Raw genomic sequence first — 24925 nt, 5'->3', positions numbered from 1 at the left:
ACATTTGTAAGTGGCATTAATTTAAACACTACCTTAAAAATTTCTAGACACTTTATTGAAAGTATTCCTAATCAGATTTCCCCACCTCAAACAGTTATGTTGCCTCACTTGATATTTTCTTGCATTTTAACATTTTCAAAATAAAATAAAATAAAACCAAATAAAATAAAATAAAATAAAATAAAATAAAATAAAACCAAATAAAATAAAATAAAATAAAAAAGTCTTAATAACCTGAAGATAATTTTGCCAAATAGACTTGAGACATTTCTGGAAAATTATCAGCTATATTATCATTCTGCAAGAAATACTCCCCTGAGTTACAGCTACCCCATAGTCTGCAGTATTCAAGCTACAGCACTGATAAGGATTAGTAAGAACTGAGCCTGGGAGCAAAGAGCCAAGAGCAAAATAACATGAAGCACTGTAGCTGGTCACAGGGGATTCACAGCTTCAGACATTACCCCTCACACTTGAACAGAAAGCTTTGTAAGAGAAGTGCTCCAGGTGAAACCACAGGCACTCAGAGGTCAGAGTAAAATTCCTGTTTTCAGTCAGGACACAATTTCACTGTAGGGATTTCGCTGTCACTAGTCTCACTGTATTTTCAATATCCTTTCTTCTACTTAGAATAAAGGAATTATGTTAAAAAGCAGAGAGAATGAACCATTTATTATAAATTATATGGTAATAACTGTATTTACATAAAGAATATGGGAGGATCTGAAAAACTGCAATCAAGTAACTCTGACTTCACTTTTAGAACAAAAATTGTAAATACTTTCTAAAGCCTAATGTAAAAACTTTAAAATTATATGCAGCATAGAACAACCAGAGTAACTTCAATTCATTGAGAAGAAAACAAAAAGAAACCAGCAATACTGTATGTATTGCTGATATGACAGAGATAAATTTTACACAATTAACATTTTATTTATGTCAGTTTCAAATCAGTTAATGCTGCATCACACAGTAGTTTCACCTACAAGGTCAGATATTAGAAGAGTTGCTCACAGAGATTAAGAAGTGGCTTTCAAAACAAGAATGCACGATGTCAGATCAAGAGAAAACATTTGACTTGTGTAGGAGTAATAAGCCCAGTAGGTATCAATAGCTTGATTTTGTTTACACAGTTTATACTGAAGGCAGTATTTCCCAGGCTATCAGAGCAAGCAAACAGTATCAATGATGAAAAGCCCCTCTGGGGTTTCTCCTTTTAACATCCTGACTGGTTCTAGCTTTCCTGAATACAGTTCTCAACAGCATGCTTTACCAGATCAAGGCTAAAGTCCTCTGTTCTGTACCAGGCTGAGGTTTATAAAGAGAAATAGAAAGGAATAAAGCAGAGGAAGACGCTAAGCACTACTCTGAATGTGGTCTTAAAGGCTAATATCACTGCAACATTGCTACTTCAGGAGTTCAGATGGCTGCTAGAACATAAAACAAGTTGAAAATCCCAGCTCAGTTCTCAAAAATATAGTACAGATCAATTCTCAATGGCATTCTTCCTTGACAGTCTTGGGAAGTACCAGGGATGAGCCTTGGAAAAATCTCTTGACTTACCTCATCTTCAGCAGAGGAGACTCCAGAAATTAGTTTCTTCTTTTCCCTGAATCATAATCCAGATATAAATTGTGTGACCATAGAACTATCCACGTGCCTCAAAGGGCCTTTGGTTTTCCCACCAAGGGGAACACATTTTCCAGCAAAATTTCATCTACTGTGAGGCTTTACCCAAAGATAGGGCCCAGACAATGAGGTGATGATGTAACATTTGCATCAGCCACAATCTCCAATCTAGTGGAGTTTATGGGGTAGTGCAAACACCCAAACTGCAGGGAAATGTTTCACTAGAGCCAGCTGGGTCAGTCAAGATCTGATGCTGTAACACGTTGTACATGTAACAATGTTTCTGCTTCAGCTGGTTCGGTTCCTTCAGCTCCACACTTGGGTGCTCCCATACTCAGAGAGATCCTTGCAGCCAAAGAGCTGAATCTAACCTAATTAATACAATCAAAGTGCAATGCCTTTTTGCATTACCTCTTCTGCTTTTTCAAAACTGAAAGAAACATTATCCACTGCTTTTCTGACATATTACAGTCTGTTTATCTTTTTGAAATTCATTACTTGCTGCCTCCTTTCTACCCAAGAATGTTTTCTTCATTGTAGGACAGAAATGGGTCTTATTTAAAATACTCTCTACTATAAATACATAGGATTAAAATAATGTTAATTTTCCCATCTGCATGCTTGAACAAGTAGAATCCCTATTGGCAGAGGCCATCCCTAACTTTCAACTCCTGATTCATGACATGAATTCAATCAGTATGGTAATTTTGAAGTTTCAGTTTATATTGTTGCCAGTCAACTCTCTATAGTGTTGTGCCATCCCCCCTTTCATTGATATTCATTGAGTATGTATCAATCAATGCATTTTTCTCATGAAAATATTACCTAAGCAGACAGCTACTAAGCAGTCCTGTCTTGTAAAATTTCATATATCTCAATCAGAGATTGAGTGAAATAAAACAACAAAATAAAAAGGACCAGACCACACAAGAGAACTGAGAATTTATATTATCTAAATACTAATCTAAAAAAATAATTTGTATTATTAATCTAAATTAAACTCCTTAGTTCAAAAATTAATGTTAGTTTATGACTAAAAGTACATGTCACTACTGATACTAGCATTTTGATATGATCCTTTTGAAGATCTAATCCTAAATCTCTGAGACACTGGTCCTACCTCACTTACAACCCTATTTTGTCTCTCATAGTTGCTACAAAATACCAAATCAAGAGTACAAAGTTTTTAACAGAGTTTAAAAGCAGTAAAATCTGTGTTTTCCTGTTCCTACTGGAGAAGTTGCAACATCTAGAAAAATAAAAGCAAAATTTCAGGAGAACTACCCAGTCCCTGCAGCCACAAAAAATTAGCATCTAAGTCCTTGAATCAAACAGGCATCTCCTGCCATAGAGATGCACAAGGTCAGCCAGTTAGCTACTGTTAAACAGTTTAAAGGTGTTATGCAAAGTGTGTAATGTTAACAGTCATCATATAATGAAAAACAGTGTTTGTCAGCAGTTAGAAGTACTTTGACCTTATGAAGTGGCAGCTTTTAACAGGAGCAAAAATAGCAGCAAATACAATTTTGAAGACAATCAAAACTGAAAAGAGGTATGAAGAAAGCAGTGTGGCTAGTGTTAGACAGCTGTCATGTTAAACTGTTGGAAAGCTTCTTGAAGACTTGGCTTACTGTATAAAATGAAAATATTTTGTTTCTTCTTTAACTGTGAATTTCTTATTCTTGTTTCAAAAATGAAACAAACAAAAAAAAAAAGAAGTGAACCCAAGAGCTCAAAAAGAAGACAACCAAAATATTCTAAAAGCCTTTTTTATGATTTTCAGACAAGTATGGTTAATTCTGTGGGCATTATTTACAATTTTCAGCATTGAATTAAATACTGTTGAAAAAAGGCACTTTCACACACAGTGACTGAAAACGACAAAAAGCAATGAATCAGAAAAAGGTATTGACACAATATAGCCACCATTTTTGGTCTAATATAATAGCTACAGGGTTCTTAAGGTAGATCCACTGATGAAGAAGAATAAACTTTACAGTCAATGGCTGTCAGAGAGCCATCAGCCTCTCTGGAGGAGGAAATTACTGTTAGACAGAGTATAGAACAGGGAAGGAATCCAGTCCATTTTTGCTGATGATTAAGGTTATAATTGTAAGCCCCCACATTAAATAGTTAGATCCCACCTCAATTAACTTTTGCTTCTCTGAATGACCTCACTACTGTTCTTTTCAAAAAGTGCTTCAAGAATAATGATTTGAAACTTTCTTCTAACTGCAAGAGTCAGCTTATGCATAGAGAGTGCATCTCCATTTCTTTTTGTACTAATTTCATCCCTTATATATAGGTTAAGCCTATGGATTTTTACACCAATATTTATCTTAAATAGTTAAAAAACATTCATATTAAATATATATTATATTTATATAAATTCCCAAACTGGAGAAGAGAAGGCTTCAGGGACTTTCTAGCAGCATTCTGATACATAAAGGGACCTACAAGAAATCCGGAGAGGGGCTTTTGAGAAAAGTATGTAATGACAGGACAAAGACTTTAAAACGAAAGAGAGCAGGTTTAGATAAGATGTCAGGAAGAAATTTTTCACTGTGGTGAAAAATGGTAATGAGAGACTGGCACAGGTTGCTGAGAGAAGATGTGGATGCCCCATTCCTGAAACCTTCCAAGGCCAGGTTGGATGAATTTGAGTAGTCTGGTCTAGAGGAAGGTGTCCCTGCTCATGGCAGGCGGGGATGGAACTAGATAACCTTAAAAGTCCATTCCAACCCAAATCATTCTGTGATTCTATGATATACATAATTTTAATTTACTAGAGTAAAATGTTTAGTAATTCAGTGCTTTTCAAATAGCTTGGAGTAAAACCTTGGGTGCAATGAAATTAATGGCACAATCTCAACAATTCCATGAAGTTAGAGTCTCATCTAAGTTTCCCAATGAAAACCAGATATTTTACCAGGCTACTAAGTACACAAGTAAACAAATAACAGTTACAAAAAAGAAAATAAATTTAATATGAGTGGATTCCCTTTCTTCTTCCTATCTCTAGTTTCTTATCACTGAAACATAGGTAGTATATGAACTTCAAAAAAAAAGAAAGCATGAAGGAAAACTACAATCTCCATTTCTATGTAACTCTGAAGGCTCTAGACTTTTTTCAACAACTCTATGAATTTTGTTCCAAATTTTAAAAAGTAACCATAGGGTTTTTTTCACTAGTTACTTCACCAAACACCATAACACAACTTTCAATCACATGTTTAGCTATTTTATTTCTGAAAACAAGTGAAAACCTATAAAACCCTCAGACTGCAGGACATTTAAAGTCAAAAGTTCCTTTCTCATTTTCTAGTTATCACGATAAAGCTAACAGGAATGATGAACTTCTCTATTGTATTACTGGAGAGGGGACATGAGAAAAGCAGTAATTGCTCTAGGCTCCCCTGTCTGTTATCACTCGTAACTTTTACAAAACATTACAGAATGTATTGTTCCAACATTTTAAAAGCTTAGTTTCACCTTAAGATAATTTCCTCTGGTGCTGAAAATTTAGATAAAGAAGTGAATATTCACAAAGACATTAAGATCCCCCAACTTTTAATGAAACAGAATTTTTCTTTTGAGCAAAGTTAGAGAAAGAATATACTTCTATAGAATCCAAAACTTTTGGTCCAAATTAAATTGACATTACCTCCTCAGGAAGATCTTGTATATATAAAAATTCTCTAATATCTTGGTGGAAATGGCATCTAAGCAACTAACCTACGAAGAACAATGATTATATATTTATCTGACTGCTGGGAAAAAAACTAAATTCTCTCAACAGCCAGGAAAAATGACAGAATTATTCACAAAGGATCTAAAATACTGTCTCATCTCTAAATGAGCCTGCGAGTGCCAAACAAGAGTAGAGCTATATATTACAAAGGAAGCTCTTTTGGATAAAAAGATTGCAGATATGTCACTCTTTCTTCACAAATGCAGACTTAAAATCCACAGCAAATCTAGTCTCTCTCTAATTACATGACAGCAGAAAGCTCATTTAAATAGTGTATCAGGTAGCATACTCAAGTATTTCAAATTTTGGATTTAAAGATTAAATAAATAAGCAAATTTATAAATACAGGCTGGTAAGTTACACCCTTAATCTGACACAATTAAAATTAACGTTTTGAAGACCTAAAGCAAGTAGTTTAAATAAATCAGTGAAATTACATACCTGCCTATGAAGAGATCTAAATTCTGGTATTAACACAGAAACGTAAATTTTTGTTGACTTAATCCCCATTTTGCTTTACATAACAAAAGTACTTGAAAACAAGATAATTATTCTTGAAGGCTGAAGGCTCTTAGCCAAATAAATTACTAAAATGTCATTTTCATTTTTTATCTTCTTGGGGATTGTCTATCAGGCAATAGACACTTAGTGAGCTTATTCTTACAAAATATATTTTCTTATTACTTACTTTTTATAAAAATGCTTAACATTCTGTCTTCTCCCCTCAAGCTGTTTAGATGTTTGTAAGTTTAGGGCAGAAAGAGAGCCTTTAAAACCATTTACGGTAAGGCATGAAATAGCAGTTAGAAGCAGTAAATTTATAAAACCTGCCATAAGTGTTTGCTCTGAGTTAGGTAACGTTTTACATGGATTTGAACGGGCTCAGGCCCAATCTCGTTACAGCTGAAGGCAAAACTGCCTTGTTAGAGTACAGAAATGTTGTGTTCTTTAAACCCCTAACTAAATACTTAGAATACGTGAGATCCAAAGATGTGAGGTAGTGTTGACCTTTTACACTAAAGGAAGAATATATTTAATAGTATGCAGAGCATCAAAGTGACAGGGTAAAAATTGTAGTGACATAAGGATGGAATTCTATTCTTGGTTTTGCCAGGAGTGTAGGTGTGTGATATGATCTGAGATGAACTACATTAACCAGGGGATGGGAAATATATCACTGGATTTTTAGGAGGCCTATTATTTTCTGGAACAGTATCTAGGGACCAAGCAAGTCAGACCACAGGGCCTAAACAGCACCAGGTCCCTATACAAACTTAATGAAACCTACAACTGCAGAGGGAAGGGATTCAACCCCAAATCACGACATTGGAATGCCACTGCCTACCCTGAGGAGCCCTATAGATAAAGATCTCATCACTCTCCAGGTTCATTTAAAACTAAAAACAAGCTTTAGTTACCTAAAGAGAAGTGAATAGAGTCATGTGAGCTGACTCAGAACAGAGACTGGCTTCCTGTTGGTAGCCTAAACAGGAAACTTTTGTTGGTCCCGTGTTATTTCTGCCAGCCTTGGGCACATCTTGGCCAAGGGCACTTTAAGAGATGCTTGATACCCACACGTGAGCAATTTAATCACACTTCTGGTCAATACCAACAGGAGAGTTCAGGAAAATACTCCAAGTCACTCTGAAACAGTCATAAGGAGAACAGATGGTACAGGAACCTTGAGGAAAAATATTCGGCTTACACTTCTATCATACTTAACATAGCATCACAGCAAATCTTATTTACCTTATCCTCTCCCCATTAATTTCTTAACACCCAGGAGTATGTGAGCAGTATGGCTGCCTGTTAGTGGTGCCTAATATAAAACATTAAATGCATGGAGCAGTGCATCTTTTATTGTATGTCATAAAAATCCATCAATACTCAAATACCAAAGGAGAAGCTTAGGTATTGTGATGAAAAGGAAACATGGATGTGTGTGGAACAATTTACTTGTACATTTACTCAAAAACAGAACAGTTTTTAATTGTGCATTCTGTGGTATTTACAATCTGATCCAAAACTGATTTATTTTTTAAGACTTTTACATTTATTTAAAATCAATTTGAGTATGTTTGGGTAACAAAAATTATCTTATTCGAACTTTCATTCTGAAAGAGTCTGTGATGCTCTCTACCTTCAGTTATCTAATGACATCCTTCACCTAATCCTGACAGTGTTGTCTACCAAGTTTTGGTACTCGTATTTTAAAAGACCAAAATAAAAACAAAACAAACATACAAACAACAAACAAACAAACCCCAAAACCTAAAAAACCCTAAAAAAAACAACCACAAAAAATCAAAACCAGTGTTCTAACTGTTATAGATGTCTTTTCTGCTCCAGCACTTTCTTTTGAACACATTCACTTCTAGAACAATTATACAGATTATTAAATTGAAATTCTGTACTTATATTTTATGATACTCCTCTACTACACTTTATGAAAAAAAGGGAAACTGTCCCAAGATAAATTAATGATGAAGATATATTTCTGGCTCTTTTACATTGCTTTTCTTCTATTGCTCTTGATATGTAGCCTGGAAACACTCTTCATTTAGTTCAATGCACATTGTGCAAGCTAGGTTACAAAGATGGATAAACTATGGGATCCATCATAATGGAATTGGACACACAACCTGGATCTTCAGCCCCCCACCCCAGCAAAATGCTTCAGTCACTTACATCACACCCTTTTCCCTACATATTTGAAAATAGATGCAACAGAGAAAAAATAACAAAGTCGTTTCCAAAGCTGGCATTTCGTGTACAAGCAATGAAGGATAGAAGTATCAGAGCTCGGCAATTCATAAGCAACAAGAAAAACCAAACACTGGAACACTGTCCTGGGTTGGTTTGAGGATTTTTAATTATTGTTTCATTTTTCTAAATACATAGAAGCAATGAGAGAAAAAAAAAAAAAAGCCTCACATGCCAAGACCAGAATCATGCAGTACAGTTAACAATGTATTTATATTACTTCTCATAACAATAATAATAATGCATTTTATTGCATGAAAGATCATTTCTTTCACTTGCAATTAAACACAAACCACAACACAGACAGATACAATCTGTCAATTTCTCTGCAAAGACAGTGGGTCAAAGCAATTTCCTAGAAGAGCATCACACAACCAATGTCTGAGGTAAAAATGTGACAGGATCATCACCTTCAGATCCACATGTCATACAAAAAGAAAGCAATTTCCTCTGTTGTACACTTTGTAAATATCTACCAATACATTTAAATAAAGTAACTTCCTCCCCATTGAAAGGGAGGCTTGTTTTTCTGTTTTACTATCTATGTTTCAAAGACATTGATAATTTTCTTTCTGCCTTTCAGCTGGTAATTTTCTAAGAAATTAACTCATCCCCTTGCAAACATCTATTTCACATCTGTAAGTGAATTTGTGATTACATCCCAGCAAAAAATGAACAGTACCAATGAAATAAAACTTCTTCTCTATAATATCATGAGAAAAAAAATACTAAAAACTAGATTTTCTGAGGTTAGCATTTCTTTTCCAATTATCTATACAGCTTTGAAACCAGTTCAACTGTTTCATAAAAGAGAAAAAACATACAACACAATCTTCATGTACTACAAAAATGTCACATGAGTGGGAAAATCTGATAAAAATTGATATAGTTTTGTCTTACAGCAGTTACGTTTTTCGCCCTAACTCTGTCATGATATGATGAGTACTTGTGAGTTAATACAATCAGAAGCTCAAAGAAGAGGGACAGTCACAGAGGGACATTTTTTCACATAATCACAGAATGGGTCAGGTTAGAAGGTACCACAGGGTCATCTGGTCCAATCTCCCTGCTCAAACAGGGCCATCCCAGAGCACATGGCACTGGATGGCATCCAGATGGTTCTTAAATATCTCCAGTGAGGGAGACTCCATACACTGCTCCAGTGGGAGTAAATAAGTTCTGCCTCATATTCAGGCGGAACTTCCTGTGTTCCAGCTTCTGCCCATTGCCTCTTGTCCTGTTGCTCAGGACCACTGAGCAGAGCCTGGCTCCATCCTCTTGACACCCTCCCTCCAGATACTGATAGACATTGATGGGATCCCCTCTCAGTCATCTCTTCTCAAGGTTGAGAAGGCCCAGATCCCTCAGCACATCCTTGTAGGAGAGATATTCTTGTACTGAGGAGGCCAGAACTGGACACAGCTCTCCAGATGTGGCCTCATTAGGGCTGAGTAGAGCAACACGCTCACCTCCCTCAACCTGCTGGCAATTCTTCACCTGGCACCCCAGGATACCTTTTTCTTGGCCACAAGGACACACTCCTGGCTCATGGATGGTTTGTTGTCCACCAAGACTCACAGATCCTTCTCTGCAGAGCTGTTTTCCAGCAGGTCACCCCCACTCTGTATTGGTGCCTAGGGTTGTTCCTCCCCAGGTGCAGGACCTGCATTCACCTTTGTTGAATTTCAGATGGTTCCTCTCTGCCCATCTCTCCAGCCTCTCAGGGTCCTTCTTAAGGGCTGCTCAGCACTCTGGGTTATCAGTCTCTCCTCCCAGCTTTGTGTTGTGGGGGAACTTGCTGGGGAGGCCTCTGCCCCTTCACACAAGTTATTGGTGAAAAGTTAAACACTACCAGTACTGAACCTCTGGGGACACCACCAGTGACAGGCATCTAACTGGACCCTGTGCCACTGATTACAGCCCTCAGGGATCTGCTGTTCAGTCAGTTCTCAAACCACCTCTCTGTCCACTCACACAGTCCACACTTCCTGAGTTTGCCTGTGAAGATGTTGAGCAAGACAGCATTGAAAGCCTTGTTGAAGCCAAGGTAGAAAATATCCACTGCTCTTCCCCTCATCTGCCCAGGCAGTTGTATGTATCATCATAGAAGGCAATAAGGTTGGTCAAGCATAATTTACCCTTAGTAAACCCATGCTGACCACTGCTGATAACATTCTTATCAACATTTGAATAGAGACGGCCTCTTTTCCAAAGCACTGAGCCAACCAGAATAGAGGCATTCCTACCAAATGGCAGCAGCAGAGACATAAATCTACTTCCACCCTGGCCACACAGTGTAGATGATCTTTTAAGATGCAGACACAAGCAATTTTCTTCAACATTCTTTACACAGATATCTTCTACAAATACTCCATAACCTGACAGTCTCAGTTCATACTGCTGTTTCACACAAGGGTCAACCTTGATATGATCCATAATGAATTAATAAAGAGAGCAAAATATTTTCATCCGCAGTCAAAAAGCAATTGTTGAATAATATGCTTTATGCTTTTTTCAATGTGTAGTAAAAACTGCTGTTGTTCTACAAAGAGAAGCATCAAGTGACTTTAATGTTCTTCTTATTGCTTCACCACCACATCTCCTAGAACAGCAGTTTTAACTCTAGAATATGAAATCCCTTTCCCAATGACTGGGTGCAAGCTTCAGTACTTGAGATTGGATTCCCTAATATTAAGCTCTGAAATCAACAGGACATAAGTTTCCTAGCACCCTAAAGCCTTGATCTTGAAATTAACAGGAGTTTCTAAAACTGGCAAAAATACCTGAACAAGCCCCTAAGTCAATTATGTGCTGTAATACCTCAAAAGGTATGCTAGAAACATTATTGTTACAGCTGAACTCCTCAGCTGGTATAGACCAGATGTTAATAAGCAAAGAAACATTGTACTAACAGTTTTGGTTAATAAGTAAAACTACAGAAATATTTTTTACTTCATCTGTAATTTATGTCAAATTTAATTCATCACAGAAATAAAGTGTTGCCACTTAATTGCTCTTAGTGTACAGCAAAGATGCTTACAATGAATGCTGATAAGCAGGAACATGAATGAACAGTTGCCAGGCAACCAATAAATAAAGGTTCCAAATAGCATGACCTCTCTTTAAAGGATAAAGCTCTAATCATAATTATTTTTCAAATCCATTTCAGTGCCAGCTAAAATCATGTTTGCAGCACTAATCCTGGCCTTCCTCATACAGAATGAAACCAAATCTGTCATTTGACATATCACAGATAACAAATTAAACAGACTCAACCTGCTCCTTCAGATTATGGTCAACAGTGCATTTTGAGGACGGCAAAAAGGTTAGACAATAAACTGGAATCTGAAATAGAGAGCTGAGATTTAAACAATTTAAATAGGGTAATTAAAATATTTTTTAAAGTTACATTGTTTCCTAAGGATCTTCAAACAGTATCAACACAAAATGCTGCATTGTTTAATATCATAAAATGATCATTCCATAAAATACAAGAATGAGACAGACTTTAAAATAGTAAAAACAGATACAGTTTGAAATGCTTTAAAAGCTACATAATACAACATTCTATCTTTATAAACTCTTGCAACACAGTCTTGCTGAGTGCATAAGCAGAGCTGAGGTGCCCAGAGCAAGCACTGACCTTTTAGATGGATTCAAATAAAACTGACAAAGAGCAGCATAAATCTTAAACCAGTTAAAGAACACAGTATACCCACTTTGAAGAAACAATGAAGGGTTATGCAGGAGTTTTACATTATGCCTTCCAAATAATGGAATGGGAAAGCTTGCGCTTGTTCAAGGTTTACTGGTAGGCCAACAAATATTGTATTTATTTTAGTAAGCTCTCATGTCAGAAAACATTAGGAATACATGTTTTTGTAGTTTTATCTTGCACTACATAAAGTGATTACATAAATCTCTTTAACCATTTTATTTCTTTTCTTTAGTAGAATTGAGATTCACTAATAACTGTGATGCCTAAACACTTAGCTGACAAAAATTTACAACAGGAAAACAAGTTGAACTACAATAATAAACAAATATGTTTTGTACTTAAGGTATAAAATGTCAGCAGTGAAGCCATAAGAACAGGCAACATACTTCCAACCTGTCTTTGAAAAAACACAGGCAACAGAGTCCATGAACTTCCCTGCACTGTCAGTAGCACAAAATAATCTCATACTTTACAGTAGTAAATGCACTCTAACTATTAAGTATTTCTTCACATGTATTTCTTTGTATCAAATGAGAGGCAGTTCATTATATAGTAGGTATTCTCCTTCTTGGATAGAGGAGCATTCAGTTGCCTTCCATCAGACACATAATTTTCCAATTATTTTCCTTATCTAGATATATCTGCTCACCAAAGACCCTTATAGGAGCTTTTCTTTGTATCTGTATTTCATAAATAAGCAAATAGGAAATATACCACATTATATCTGTATTTTCCTTGACTAGTATTTCGCCCACTAATCATTTTCATCACCTAATTCAGTAATTCCTCTCCATCCTTCTAACAATTTCAGTTTGAACTCCTTGTTCTAACAAAAGTCCAGTTCATTTCATTGATATCCTACGCAAGAGTGAGATTCCAAATTTAAGTACTTGAGAATCCTATATACTGACTGTTAACTTCAGACAATGCAGAAGATCCTCTAAATTCCTGTTGGGACACATGGCACTATTGATACCAAAACCACATTAATTGCTTATCCATGGTTTTCAGCTTGCATTTTAATGAACTATAAAAGAATTGTGTTGTGCCTATAAACCTCATAACCAAGACCACTAGTTTAGAAGTGTGTAAAGGTGCTTTGGAGGATTTATTCCCCTCCCAAATGTTTATTCCTTTTCAGATGCCAGCTGAAGAATGAAATTGGTCTGGTTTTAAGCCTAAAAGACTAAGAGCTTATGGAATAAAAGGTCATGCCTTATCATTTAGCAGGAGCTGGAGGCTAATTGTGAAGTTTATTAACAATGAAAACAATGGGGTTCTCAGAAACTTACTACCATGGAGGAAACTGATGTTATTTTTCTGAAGTTTGGATTCCACTGTGTTTTGTTCCACAACATGCAATTTAACTACCCCACTTTTGAAAATGGGAAATGACTGTATTGTTTTAAAGATCTGCTCACACTAAAATAAGAGCAATTTTAAGACCTCCCCTAGGGATTCAAGACTATACATTTAGCAATAGAAGGAGGAAAACAGCACAACTGCCAGCTTGAGGAGAGAGATGATGAGGCATGCTTTCTCTGTAGTGTTTCCCACATTACAGATACAGTCAATGAAACTAGGTGTAATTCTAAAAACACTTTCCTCGACAGGGCTTAGGCAGATACCCATCTAAGTAAGAGTAAGCAGCTTTATGTTCCAGAGATCAATCCTATTCTACATGCATGCTGATCCTGTCTTCTGATCAAGATATTTTTGTTTCAATAACCATTTTTCCCAAACCAAAAAGGTAACATTTGTCTTCATTTTCTATACTAGATATTTAATAGTTAATAAAATATAAACCTACTTCTTATTCAAGTACATACAAAAACTAATGGATGGCATTAGGAGATAAATTTGCAGAACAATACAGCTCAAACAGTGCAATATTGTTTGGTTTAGGAAAGAAAATATATATATGGATACCCACTAGATGCATATATAGGTACTTGTGAAAGACCATCTATAGACACTCCCAGTAACACACAAAGGAGCTTTATGTGAGCCACACAAAATTTTACTACTATAGTGAGGAGCCCAGTAGGAGGAAGAAGGTAGTTTGTTGCTCAATCACTTTTTAGTAACAATTAGCCTCTATGCGTTTGATTCAGTCTTGTACTTGAAATGCTCTTTTTGGAACTGCTATTCCATTCAATTCCATTCATTGATGGACGTCTTCCCCTACTAGTGTACAGAAATAGTTGAAAATAGCAGCAAAATTCAACACTGATGACATAGTCTTTCATTAATATACTTGATGAAGTTACTGTTTTGGACCAATAGTTCAGCTCTAAAAGAGGGAGCTAAGAGTGTAGCTCTTAGTTTTAGTCAGAAAAAAAGTCTCACAAAAATGATACTGATAATCAATGAACTTTGAAAATTAATGCTAAGACCTTCCTTTATATATGAGTAAGTGATTCCTAAATTTCATCATGATTTCTTAACCTATCAGTTATAAACATTTCTCATGGAGCTTTAGCACAAAACTCTCACCAATACAAAGTGCAAGCGCACCCCTGTCATGTACCATACTCCATGATCTGCAACCTATTCTGCTGTGGCTATTACATGAAATACTGCACACATGAATACATTTCAGGACAGACAGCTGAATTCAGCTATCATTGGAAGCTTGAGGAATTCCTCCATTCAGTTCTTTGGCTAAAAGAAATTTTACGGAGAGACAACCAAATTACAAGGAACAGAAATGTTCATACAAGCTTGTAAATTTCAGCATTGTGTTTTACTTTTAAAAGGAAACATTATTATTTAATGTCTTTGAGCTACAGTAGTATCCTCTAAGAACTGACCTGGCTCACATCACTGCAATAAACCAAAAAATTCAACAAGACTGAACAGATTTTACTTATCAATCAGGAAAGTGGATTAAACAAGACAGAACAAGAGGAAATAAATAATCTCCAAATTTTATAATGTTCAACAGGTATTATCTGTATTTTATTTAAAGACAAGAAAGAATGAAAAGTAAATCTGTTTTCCAACCATTCTAAGAAATTTTTTCCAGTGACATTTCATTCAACTGTATGTACACTACTTCTTTCCTGAAGCCTACTTTGCATATTTATTCTTATTGCCATACAAAATCTTTGTTACATTTTCACCATTTACTCTGAAGTACAGCTGCTGTATGCACTTGTGCTGACACGCAGAGTTTTACAGCACAATACATACTTGCTGTTGCCAAGTCCTTTGCCTCAAATTTCCCATGCTTTTAGACTTTGCTGTTCCCAGCAAAAAGAGAATTGAATTTTCAGCACTATCCGGCTGTTCTGGGGCAAATGTGAAGTTCATTTAGGCCAGGACCATGTCACTAGTAGTGGTCAAAGGTAGTGACCTAGGGAAAAGCCCCATATTAGGACAACTCTCAAATAATACAACAATCCCCTGAAACACTCTTCTGGCTCCCAGCAATGTGTGGCTCAGACTTAAACGTGAAAAGACTGGAAGCATTGGTACATGACAACACACTTTGTTTTCAGCAGGGCTGGAAAGAAGAGCAGAAGATACTTCAAAAAGGAGAAATACATGCCCTCATATACATGCCACTTCATTCTATCCAACACTGTTTCTTGCTCCTGATATTGACTTTACCCTCAAAATTTGCTGTTTTCCATTTGGAAGAGGTGGCAAAAATGAAAGTGTTTCCCTTCTTTCCTCAGAAAACCTCCTCCTGACTGGAGCTGGCCTCCTGTTCATATTCCACTTGACTAAACCAATCTTTTTCTCTTCCCACACTAGCTCCATCTGCCGCCCGTCTCTCCAGCAGAGCCAGATGCCAGCAAAGCAGACTGCTGTGGGAGGGGAAAGTTCTGTCGCTGGAATTTCATCCCTGTACTCTGCAGGGGGCCAGCCTGCGAAGCATGGGGAGGATACAGAGAGCAACTTCCTCTCTTCCATGCTCCTTCCCCTGCTCATCAGCAAAGAAGGCAGCTGAGGACATGAGCAGAAGGATAAAACACCAATGTGTGCTCTTAAACATGCAGTTTTAATATTCATATAGCAGAAGTCTCACAGTTGTACTCCAGACTCGAGCATGGTACACATCAGATAAACATGTGAGAAGACATGAGTCCTGCTCCAAAGACCTTACAATCCAACAGAAGCAGAGATGCACATTTGTGATAAGGATCAAATGAGTGACTAGAGCACAGATGACAGAGAAAAAAGACTAATTTATAATCAGGAGAGATTTTAATGATGGAGTAAAAAGACAGTACTTTCTGGAGAGATGGAAGTCAAAGAAAGAATCAATGGATGAGTGCTGTTAAGTTGAGAGAATTGCAGAGGCAACTGCCTGAAGAAAAGGAAAGGGCAGGATGAAAACAGACTTAGAGAAGGAAAATGTGGGTTCTTTATACACTTGACATGATCTTGCATGAAACAGAGGGAGAAGACATACAGGTAAGAACTTTAGATAAACAGTCTAGTAACAGAGGAGGATCTGCATGAGCAATCTTGTCAGAGAAAGGAGCAAGAATGTGTGTCACTGAGTGAGAACAAGAGCTGATATAAAATAAGCAAGTGTGCATATGTGTGAGACAGGGACACAGACTTCGTTTTTCTGGGAGGAAGATGCATGGGAACCCAGGAGACTAAAGAGACTATATAATAAAAAAGGCTGGTGTATGGGCGCAGCAGAAAGTTTTGAGTGGGGTTGGCAGGACAGAAGAAAGTGAAGGTACAGAGTGATCTAACAGAATACTAGAATTACAAGTAAGAATCTGAAAGAACACAGACAAATTACAGAGACATAGCAAGAAAACTCAGTAAGTTGAATTGACAAGGAAAAGAAGGAAATAGACATATCACATTGCAGTAGAGTAAGGGATCACAGCAGAACAAATGGAATGACAGGATAGAGAAAAAGGAGGAAAGAACATATGCAAAAATGATAAAAGTCAGTAAAGAAACATTAGTTAAGTGAAAGCACTATGCAAAAACTCCTAATGGGAAAACTGGGTGTGTAGACAAGGGCGACTGGAAATGGATGGTCACTGTAAGTGTAAACTCTTAGGGTTTGCCCCATCTTGGTATACCCACATTTTAATCTTCATTTTCTCTCAGAAAAAAATGCTGTTTCCTTGTCCTCCACACCCCCTAACTTCCGAGCTGTAGTTGCACCTTTATGCCATTTGTTTCACTATTTCTAGTGGCAACTATTTCTCTTACGTCTACATGGGAAAAAGCTCTTATTTTTTTCAGATACTCTACAACAAAGAAACGTGCCAAAAATCTCAAGTTTCCTTCCTCCTGTCCCCATAACGCTCTTTCATTCATTCTTCTTCGAAAAAAACCCCAAACCAAACCAAACCAAAAAAGGCTGGGAAAACTCAGCAATACGGCGGTATCTTAAGTCCAAGACATTCAGGGAACCTTTCCTGAGCTGCACGTACATTCTGCGCCCCAGGTTTCCTCGTGCCCGGGTGAGGGGTGAGGGTTTCCCGTCTCCCGCGGGCTGCGCTCCAGCGCCCGGCATCGCGCAGCCGGGATAACGGGATCTCCGGCTGAAACGCATCCATCAGGCGGGGCAGCGCGGGGAGGGGAGCTAGCTACCGGCGGCTGGAAGGAAAGCCTGCACAGACGTATGCCCTGGCTGCTGGAAGACATGGCTGGCTGGCGATTTGATTTGATTTGATTCGATTTGATTTGATTTGATGGACATAAAAAAAAGGGAAGAGAGGAAAGGGAGAGGGGGAAGCACACAAGCTCGCACACGCATCCGGCTGATCTTACCTCCACATTGAAATACTGCTCCGCTTTGCACACTGTAGCACATAAAATCCAAATGAAGGTTTGCAAGAAAAACACCCTGGATTGAGAAACGAAATCCAACCGGCTTCCAGTGCTGGATGCGAGTACGATCATAGTGAACTGTGCTTCAGCGGGTGGAAGACCTCTCTTTCTCTCTCTTTGCCTTAAACAAATGCACAAAACAAACCAGCCTCCCCCGTGTCGGTGAAGAGCCCGTAGCGCAGGTTCACCCACAGCCGGGGAGGAGGAGGAAGAGAAGGAGGAGGAGGAGCAGACACTTCACAGCACAGGCGGCGGCGCGGCAGGGTCAGCTCTCGCTCATCCTCACCACCAGCCCCGTACAGAGGGAATGTGGCGTCCGAGTACAGCCTCTGCTCCTGCACGACTCCTTTCTGCCCAGCAGCAGCAGCCACCTCCCCGTGTCCTCCCTCCGCTCCCGCCTCCTCCGCCTCCTCCACCTCTCCTCCTTCTCTCCTGCCTCCTCCCCTTCAGCCTCCGCCTCCTCCCGGGGAAGGCGGGCCGGCTCGCCTTGGCTCGGCTCGGCTCGGCTGGGCTTGGCTCGGCTCTCTGCCGTGGCCCGGCCCGGCCCGGCCCGGCTTGGCTCGGCTCGCTGCCCTGCCCTGGCTCGCCTCGCCCCCCGCCGCTCCCCTCCACTCCAGAACGTTCAGCCGAAACCTTCATGGCCCCGCCCCGGAGGCGGCCTAGAGGCGACGGCCCCACCAGGCGGCCCCGGCGCGCCAGCGCCGCCCGGCCGCGCTCGGCGGGCCGCGGCCCGGAGCCTCGGTGGGCGGCTGCTGGGGACCGGCGGCCCGGGAGCGGCCCGCAGCCTTTCCCCTCGGTCCCGTCCCCAGGAGCCGAACGGGTGCCGGAGCCTCCCCGGCCTCTTCACGGGAGGCGCCCGGCGCGGAGCGAGCGCCCCGCGCCGCCCGCGGTGCCCGTGCCCGGGAACGCCGCGCTCCCCTGCCCGCGGTGCTGCCTGGGTGATGAAATTGTGCTTAATGCGTCCGAAAGGGAAATCAGGGAAATCAGCGTGTGAAATACTATATCACAGGCTTAACTTCATGCGGGATATTATCATATTCAAAATGCCTTACGATTATGGCAGATGAACTACTCGTGAAGTGAATTAATAGTAAATGGGACTTTTTATGGGGCCCTTTGATATGTCATCCAGTATAAGGAAGGTGTCATGATTCATAATCAGTGGACATGATACTATAATAATGCATCTTGAGGGAGAAAAAGGGGACGGGAAAAAAACCTCCAAAACTCCCAAGTTTACTGACAAGAAAAAAAAAATTAAAATTGGAATCTTATTTTTTCCGTTTGGCTATCAAAAAATACTCAAAGATACTTGATCATTATATGGGACAAACAGGAAGAGGAAGACGTATCCGATGTGAAATTTCCATAACCTGGTAGTTGAGCCCAATTGCTGAAATTAAAACACATGCAGACTACGTGTACGCAATTCTGACTGCACCTGGTAGCAGAATGTAGGACTGTATTAGGTTGCTCACCATTTTGTATATTAAGAGTGAGGCAGTTATGTGAAGATGTCGTGATCTGCCTAATCAAAAGTAATCCTGTTTAAGCAGAATTCCTTACGTGAGATACTTTTTTCATATTAAGGCGTTTTCTGTTCTGATCCTTAGTGATCTCAATGATGAAATTATGAAATACAGAGCTGTCAGCAAGCTAAATGGACCTGTTGGCACTTTGGTGACAAATATGGGAAGTCAAATTAACGAAATGAATAATTAGGCACAAGTTAAATAAATGTCTTGGAAGAAGCAGGAGAAAACGTGATACTGACGCATGCAAATTATATTTGGGAAGAAAAATTAAAAAGTAAAATCAAAAGGATACTGGTAAAGTAACAGCACTTCAGGAAATAATCTGGGGGCTGTAATGTAAATATGAGTCAGCAATGTGTTACCATTAAAGAAAAAAGCGTCACTGTGGAGTGTATTAATAGGTGTGCAGTACATCTGACAGGACAAATTACCTTTCTGCAAGGGGTTGATGGGTTGATGAAGCCAACTGTGTTTGGTCTCAAACTGAAGACAGTCCAGAGGAAAATTACCAAATAGTAGGACATGTAGAAAATTACAGATGGGTATAGAAGTTGGAAGAACACTTGTTTAAGAAGATAGAAGTAAATGATCTCTTTATGTGGTAAGTGTCGCTGTGAAAAGGACAAAAATATTTCATTTTTTTCAGCAGAAAAAAAACCCAATAATCTAAATTATTCATAATGTTCAGATTCAATGTTGGACAAAACTTTCTAAAGTGTTATGGTTTATATACTGAAATATATGTGTTTTTATATAGACTGAAACAATAATGTCCCAAATTTAGCATTTGGAACAAGATACCTACCTAGTGGAAGTGTGGAATCTCTTCCATATGTAGGTTTGATAGGCAAGATTATTATAGTTAACCTCTCTCATCTTAGGGAAGTGGATTGTATTATGAGATCTAGTAAACTTTTTCACTTCTAACAAAAACAATTCAGTAATTTCTTTCCTTTTATTACTGTGAATTCATCACTGTAACTGTATGAAGGAAACACTAACTTTATACTGTCCCTATTGTTTTTCCTCTTTCCCAAAGGGGCTCTGTGTGTGTGCCCTCAGCAAACACTAGCTCTATGTTTGTTGGTCTATTTTGTACAGTTTGCCATTAGTGCAATGTCCAGAAATGGAAGATGAAGTGAAAATAGGTAAGTTACTGTAATGGGAATTTCGTTCGTCTTCCTGGCCAGAACTGCTCTGGCTATTTATTGTGAAAGGTTCAGGGCCATAAATACAGCTATCTCTTTCCTTTACACTGTATCCATTGAAAGAAAGAAGAAAAGCAATGATATGAAGAGTGGTGGACAACAAAGGCACATTAATATTTCTTAAGCATGTTTGAGGAAGGGAGGGAAAGATCACACAGGTAGAGGGAGATCAGGAAGGAAAGAGAGTAGCAATGTATGAATAGGAACACCAAGGGAGAGACAAGGCATATGAAGGACAGAGAAGATATTTGAACTGAAAGATATCATTCAGGAATGCTTATTTGAGTGAAGAAATGCCAGCAATGGTGGGAAAAGGCTTTGAATATTTATGAGTAAGCTGCGGGCAGAAACATACAAGAGGACAGTCAGAGCCTCATGAGACATGTAAGAAGGAAAAAGAAAATAGAGAAGAATTTATATCTCCATACAGAGCACTGTTTGTACTTATGTGTGTATGGGATTATGATTGAGATTAAAGAAAAAAAAAGCAACAAAGATGAAAGGCTAAGTAAACAAGTAAAGAAGGAAGAAAGCAGAATAATGAAATAGGAAAAAATGGGAAGTGTTTGTTGAAGTGCTTGTGTGATTCAAGTCATGTAGTTTATAAGCATCTTACAGATTTTTATCTTTATCAAATAACCTTATGATTTTTATATTCTTGCCTATGGCAGTTACCAGCAGTAATTAATAAGGAGTGAGCTAGTTTGTAGGGAAGCAAAATTTAAAAAGGGAAAGTTTTAGTTCTAAAACTTTTAGCCTTTTATAAAGGCAGGAAGAGATCTGTCTCTCTGCTGTGTTACCAGTCAGCCCATATACCATCAGAGTTTCTTAGACTCTAGACTGTATCTTTTATGGATGACTGTAGTCACAGGTTTGCAATGGATAAATACCAGAATCTGACATAGACATGATATATTCTTATGTCCAGTTTTGAACACAAGACAAAAATTTTTCCTTGTTCTCTTTATCAATTATGAATATAAATTCATATAATAAATAATAATATAAAAAAAAGAAAATACTGCGTGTTGTCCTTTCTGTGCTTTGTGTTGCTTAGCTGCAGATGGTACCAGCTGGAACTTTTAAAAGAGAGCTTTGTTACAAGATGTAACAAACTGCAAAGAGTGAAGGTAGATATCGCATGTTTTAGACTGTTATATTTAGTTGTGGTTTGCAAAAGATGTTTTAAACACCTTGCCTTTTCTTCATGGAATGAGATTTTCATAGATGTGTCCATATGAATTCTGTTTGGCTGTTTGAAAGGTCCTACAGGATGTGAAGGCAATGATCAAGTTTAACAGTGTAGGAGGGATTATTACATTGAATATATATTCCTGTCAGGATCACTTTCATATTGCCTGTGTTCAGGTATCCATTTAACCAAGGTTCACTGTAGGCATAAGGTTATCCTGTCAGGAAGTAAAAGTGACTTACACTGTCAGTGCACTTTACTGTGTTTTCTTGCAGCTCCATCAACGGCTTTATAAAGAACCTAAGTAAAGATAACTACAAATGACAGTGTAAAACCTCACACATAGTTGTAGAATCACAAGGAAAATGCTTGGAGTCATAATAATCAGTAATATTTATGAATGTTTTGATTCATGTGTGGTTGGGGTTTTTGACAAAGAGCCAGTGAAGTCAGAGAGGAAGAAAATCTGAAAGTGTAAGGTTTTCTTTTAAAGGAAGTTTTACATTGAATTTCTAATTTATAGAACCATAATATCATAGAATAATTTAGGTTCAATGAGACATTTATAAGTCATGTCCAACTCTGTACAAAGCAGAGGGAACTCAGGTTACTCTGGTGCTTGCTCAGGGAGTTATGAATCAAGTTAGTGCAACTCAAGCATCATTTCCTCATCTGTGATGTAATTTCTCTGTCTCAGGGCTTTCTCTACCTCAGCTATTTTGAGGGTAAAATCTCTTCTGTGAGGCATTTTTTAGGCTTTCAGTTAATTTTGTCTCTGTAGAGACAACACGCATGTCAACAAGTAAAGCAGTTATCTCCTAATCTCTTGAAGGCAGGAGAGGTGGTGAAGAGAAATAGGAACAGAAAATAGAATTCTGTAGCTGAATACTGAGAGAAATACATTTGAAAGAGAGAGAATATAGAGTGAGAAAGAGAAGTGGCCCCTATGGAACCATGGAAGAAAATCATCATTAAGTATACAATAATTAAAAATATCTATTTTTTGATGACATTTTTAGGAATGTGAGTTATTACTGGGTTAGTGAAGAAGAGGTAAAAAAATGCACTGAAGAAATCAACACCTTACTTGTTTACTCTGTGAAACTGTTCACATGAAACTTTATTTTCTTTGCTTTATGACAGTTTTCATGCTTCTTTTTTCTCTCCCACTCTTGATGCCTTGTCTTCATGCTTTCTGATATTTTGCTTTCTTGCAGAGCAAGAAAGACCCATTCAAGCATCAAGTCTATCAAAAACTATCCAAAATGTTTACAGCCAAAAACTTACAAGCAGTCCATCTTTCCTTTTGACTGTACTGGTGATTATTCACTGATTATACAGTCGGGTCTGAATGGCAGTCCAGTGATTGTTGTAAGATTTTAACCATCTCATTGATTTTTACAAGGTTTCCTGTGTTTAAGATTGATATTGGTATTAGGTAAGCGAAAAGCACAGTACATGACACGGAAAAAACGACACAGAGCAGTGTCAGGTGAGTCTGGCAGATTTGAGGTGGAAGACATGAGGGATTCTGAGACAATACACAAGCATAGCTAAATGGCTTGAAAACTAACCAGGTCCTCTGAGAAATACTGAAGGGTTTGGTCAAGAAAGACACAAACAAGTGTCTGTCATAAATATTATGTTTCAGAGGAATTTAAAGGTCTAATTGGACTAGATGGCTGGTACAAGGTAAATACAAGGGCCTCCATAGCTCCATACCAGTTTGAATTTTAAATGGAAGATAAATATTCCAGGTCTTGTGTTGCTCAAACCCAGCTGGAAATTCCACAGCAAGATGGCTTAAAATAGGCAATTTTAAAATTACTCCATTAATTAACATCCTCATATCGACTGTACTTAGAACCTGTGTCATTTGTTTCATTGTCCATAAAAATTAATTTTATATATTTTTTCTTTTAAGCTTTCAACATACTTAATATGTATTTTCCCATATGTTTACAGTGTAAATGAATGTTGGAAGTGTTATGTGGGGAAGGATAAGTCTTGGCAATTGGAATTTTGAGAGAAATAGCATTTTGCTTGGCAAAAGTAAACCTAGGACTGGAATTTCACAGATGGATGGGATGTATCTGGCAAAAGAGTATCAGTAAAATAGATGAAAATGTTGATATTTAAATATCGTTGGTGAGTGTTGGATTTCTGGTGAGTGTTTCAGAGTTAATTACCAGTGTCACTAATGAAATCACTGCACCTCTTAAAGCTATTTTTCTTCAGTCTTGGGAAAGAAAATTATTATTATGCTTGACATACACATTCAGGAATATCTTTACGGTGACAGCATAATTTCTTTAATTACTTACTTCTGCATGAATTATAGTTTAGCTTTTAAAAAGCAGTTCTACAGCTTTAGTAGCCCAAGAACTGGAGGAACTTCCCTCAAAACCATCAGACACATATGACTTCTTAAGATCATTTTACTTTATACCATATATGTATGAACTTTTGTTTAAGAAGAGTTGAGAGGAGAGTTTTAAAAAACCTGTGTATTTCTTGTGAAGGGAAAGTAGTGCTAACAAAAGAAAATGTGTTCTAAAAGGACATACTTGAAAATACATCTGGAGAGGCCACCCTTCAAGAAAGAGGAGGTTTCTTAAGGTTAGGGTTATTTTTACTTAACTCTGCAGTACAGATACACCCAAAGTGGCAGATGCATATCCGATAGAAACAGCTATTCAAGTGAAAGAGGAAAAATCACACACTGAGAGTTCAGTTATCTCTATTCCTCCAACTACAATCTGTTTTCGACTTTTATTGACAACCTTCCATGTTAGGATTATCTTAGCTTGCTTTTGCTATAATTGACTACTGTCATTTGGGAAGTAGTTGTACAGTCATAGAGGACTATAAAATAATGCACACTCTCATAAGACTAGCATAAAGGTTCCATTTGCAATTTCAGCTTTTTATCTTGAATGTTAGTGGCTAGTAAGAAATGTTAAATTTAGAAATGCAGCTTTTAAGTGCAAGAATGTTAGAAGGTAGGTGAATATTTATAGTCAGAATAATCCCAAGGTGAAAAATTTGGGAAAATGAAGTAAAGAAAAGATTCAGAAAATTAATTCTTCAGGATAGTAGGGCAAAAATATTTACCGGGATGTTGCTGTCTGAAAATGCACTGCACACTCAGAGAATCTAGTTGCACTGTATAGATGATTTTACATATCTTTGGGGAATGTAAATTTGGACCTGACTCAGTTTTCCTGTTCCCAAGCTCCTCTGACTAAAGAATGTTCAGTTCCTCTGTTTTTAACACAGTGTACTTCTTAATTAGAGCACCGTGAACATTCT

At 37.9% G+C, this 24925-nt stretch overlaps 1 protein-coding gene across 1 annotated transcript in view; it reads right to left on the bottom strand.

Moving 5' to 3' along the window:
* The window catches only part of MMP16 (matrix metallopeptidase 16), a 163078-nt gene extending 145060 nt beyond the window's left edge, over positions 1–18018 (bottom strand). The window contains exon 1 of the mRNA XM_063172821.1: positions 17619–18018. Coding sequence (XP_063028891.1) covers positions 17619–17750 — 132 coding nt within the window. The 5' untranslated portion in view covers positions 17751–18018. The remainder of the gene's footprint in view (positions 1–17618) is intronic.
* Between the last annotated feature and the right edge of the window lie 6907 nt (positions 18019–24925).

The sequence above is a fragment of the Melospiza melodia genome, chromosome 1, assembly GCF_035770615.1.
Source record: "Melospiza melodia melodia isolate bMelMel2 chromosome 1, bMelMel2.pri, whole genome shotgun sequence".
Taxonomy (NCBI): Eukaryota; Metazoa; Chordata; class Aves; order Passeriformes; family Passerellidae; genus Melospiza; species Melospiza melodia.
Note: the sequence above shows the minus strand (reverse complement) of the source record. Positions and strands in the feature narration are given on the sequence as shown.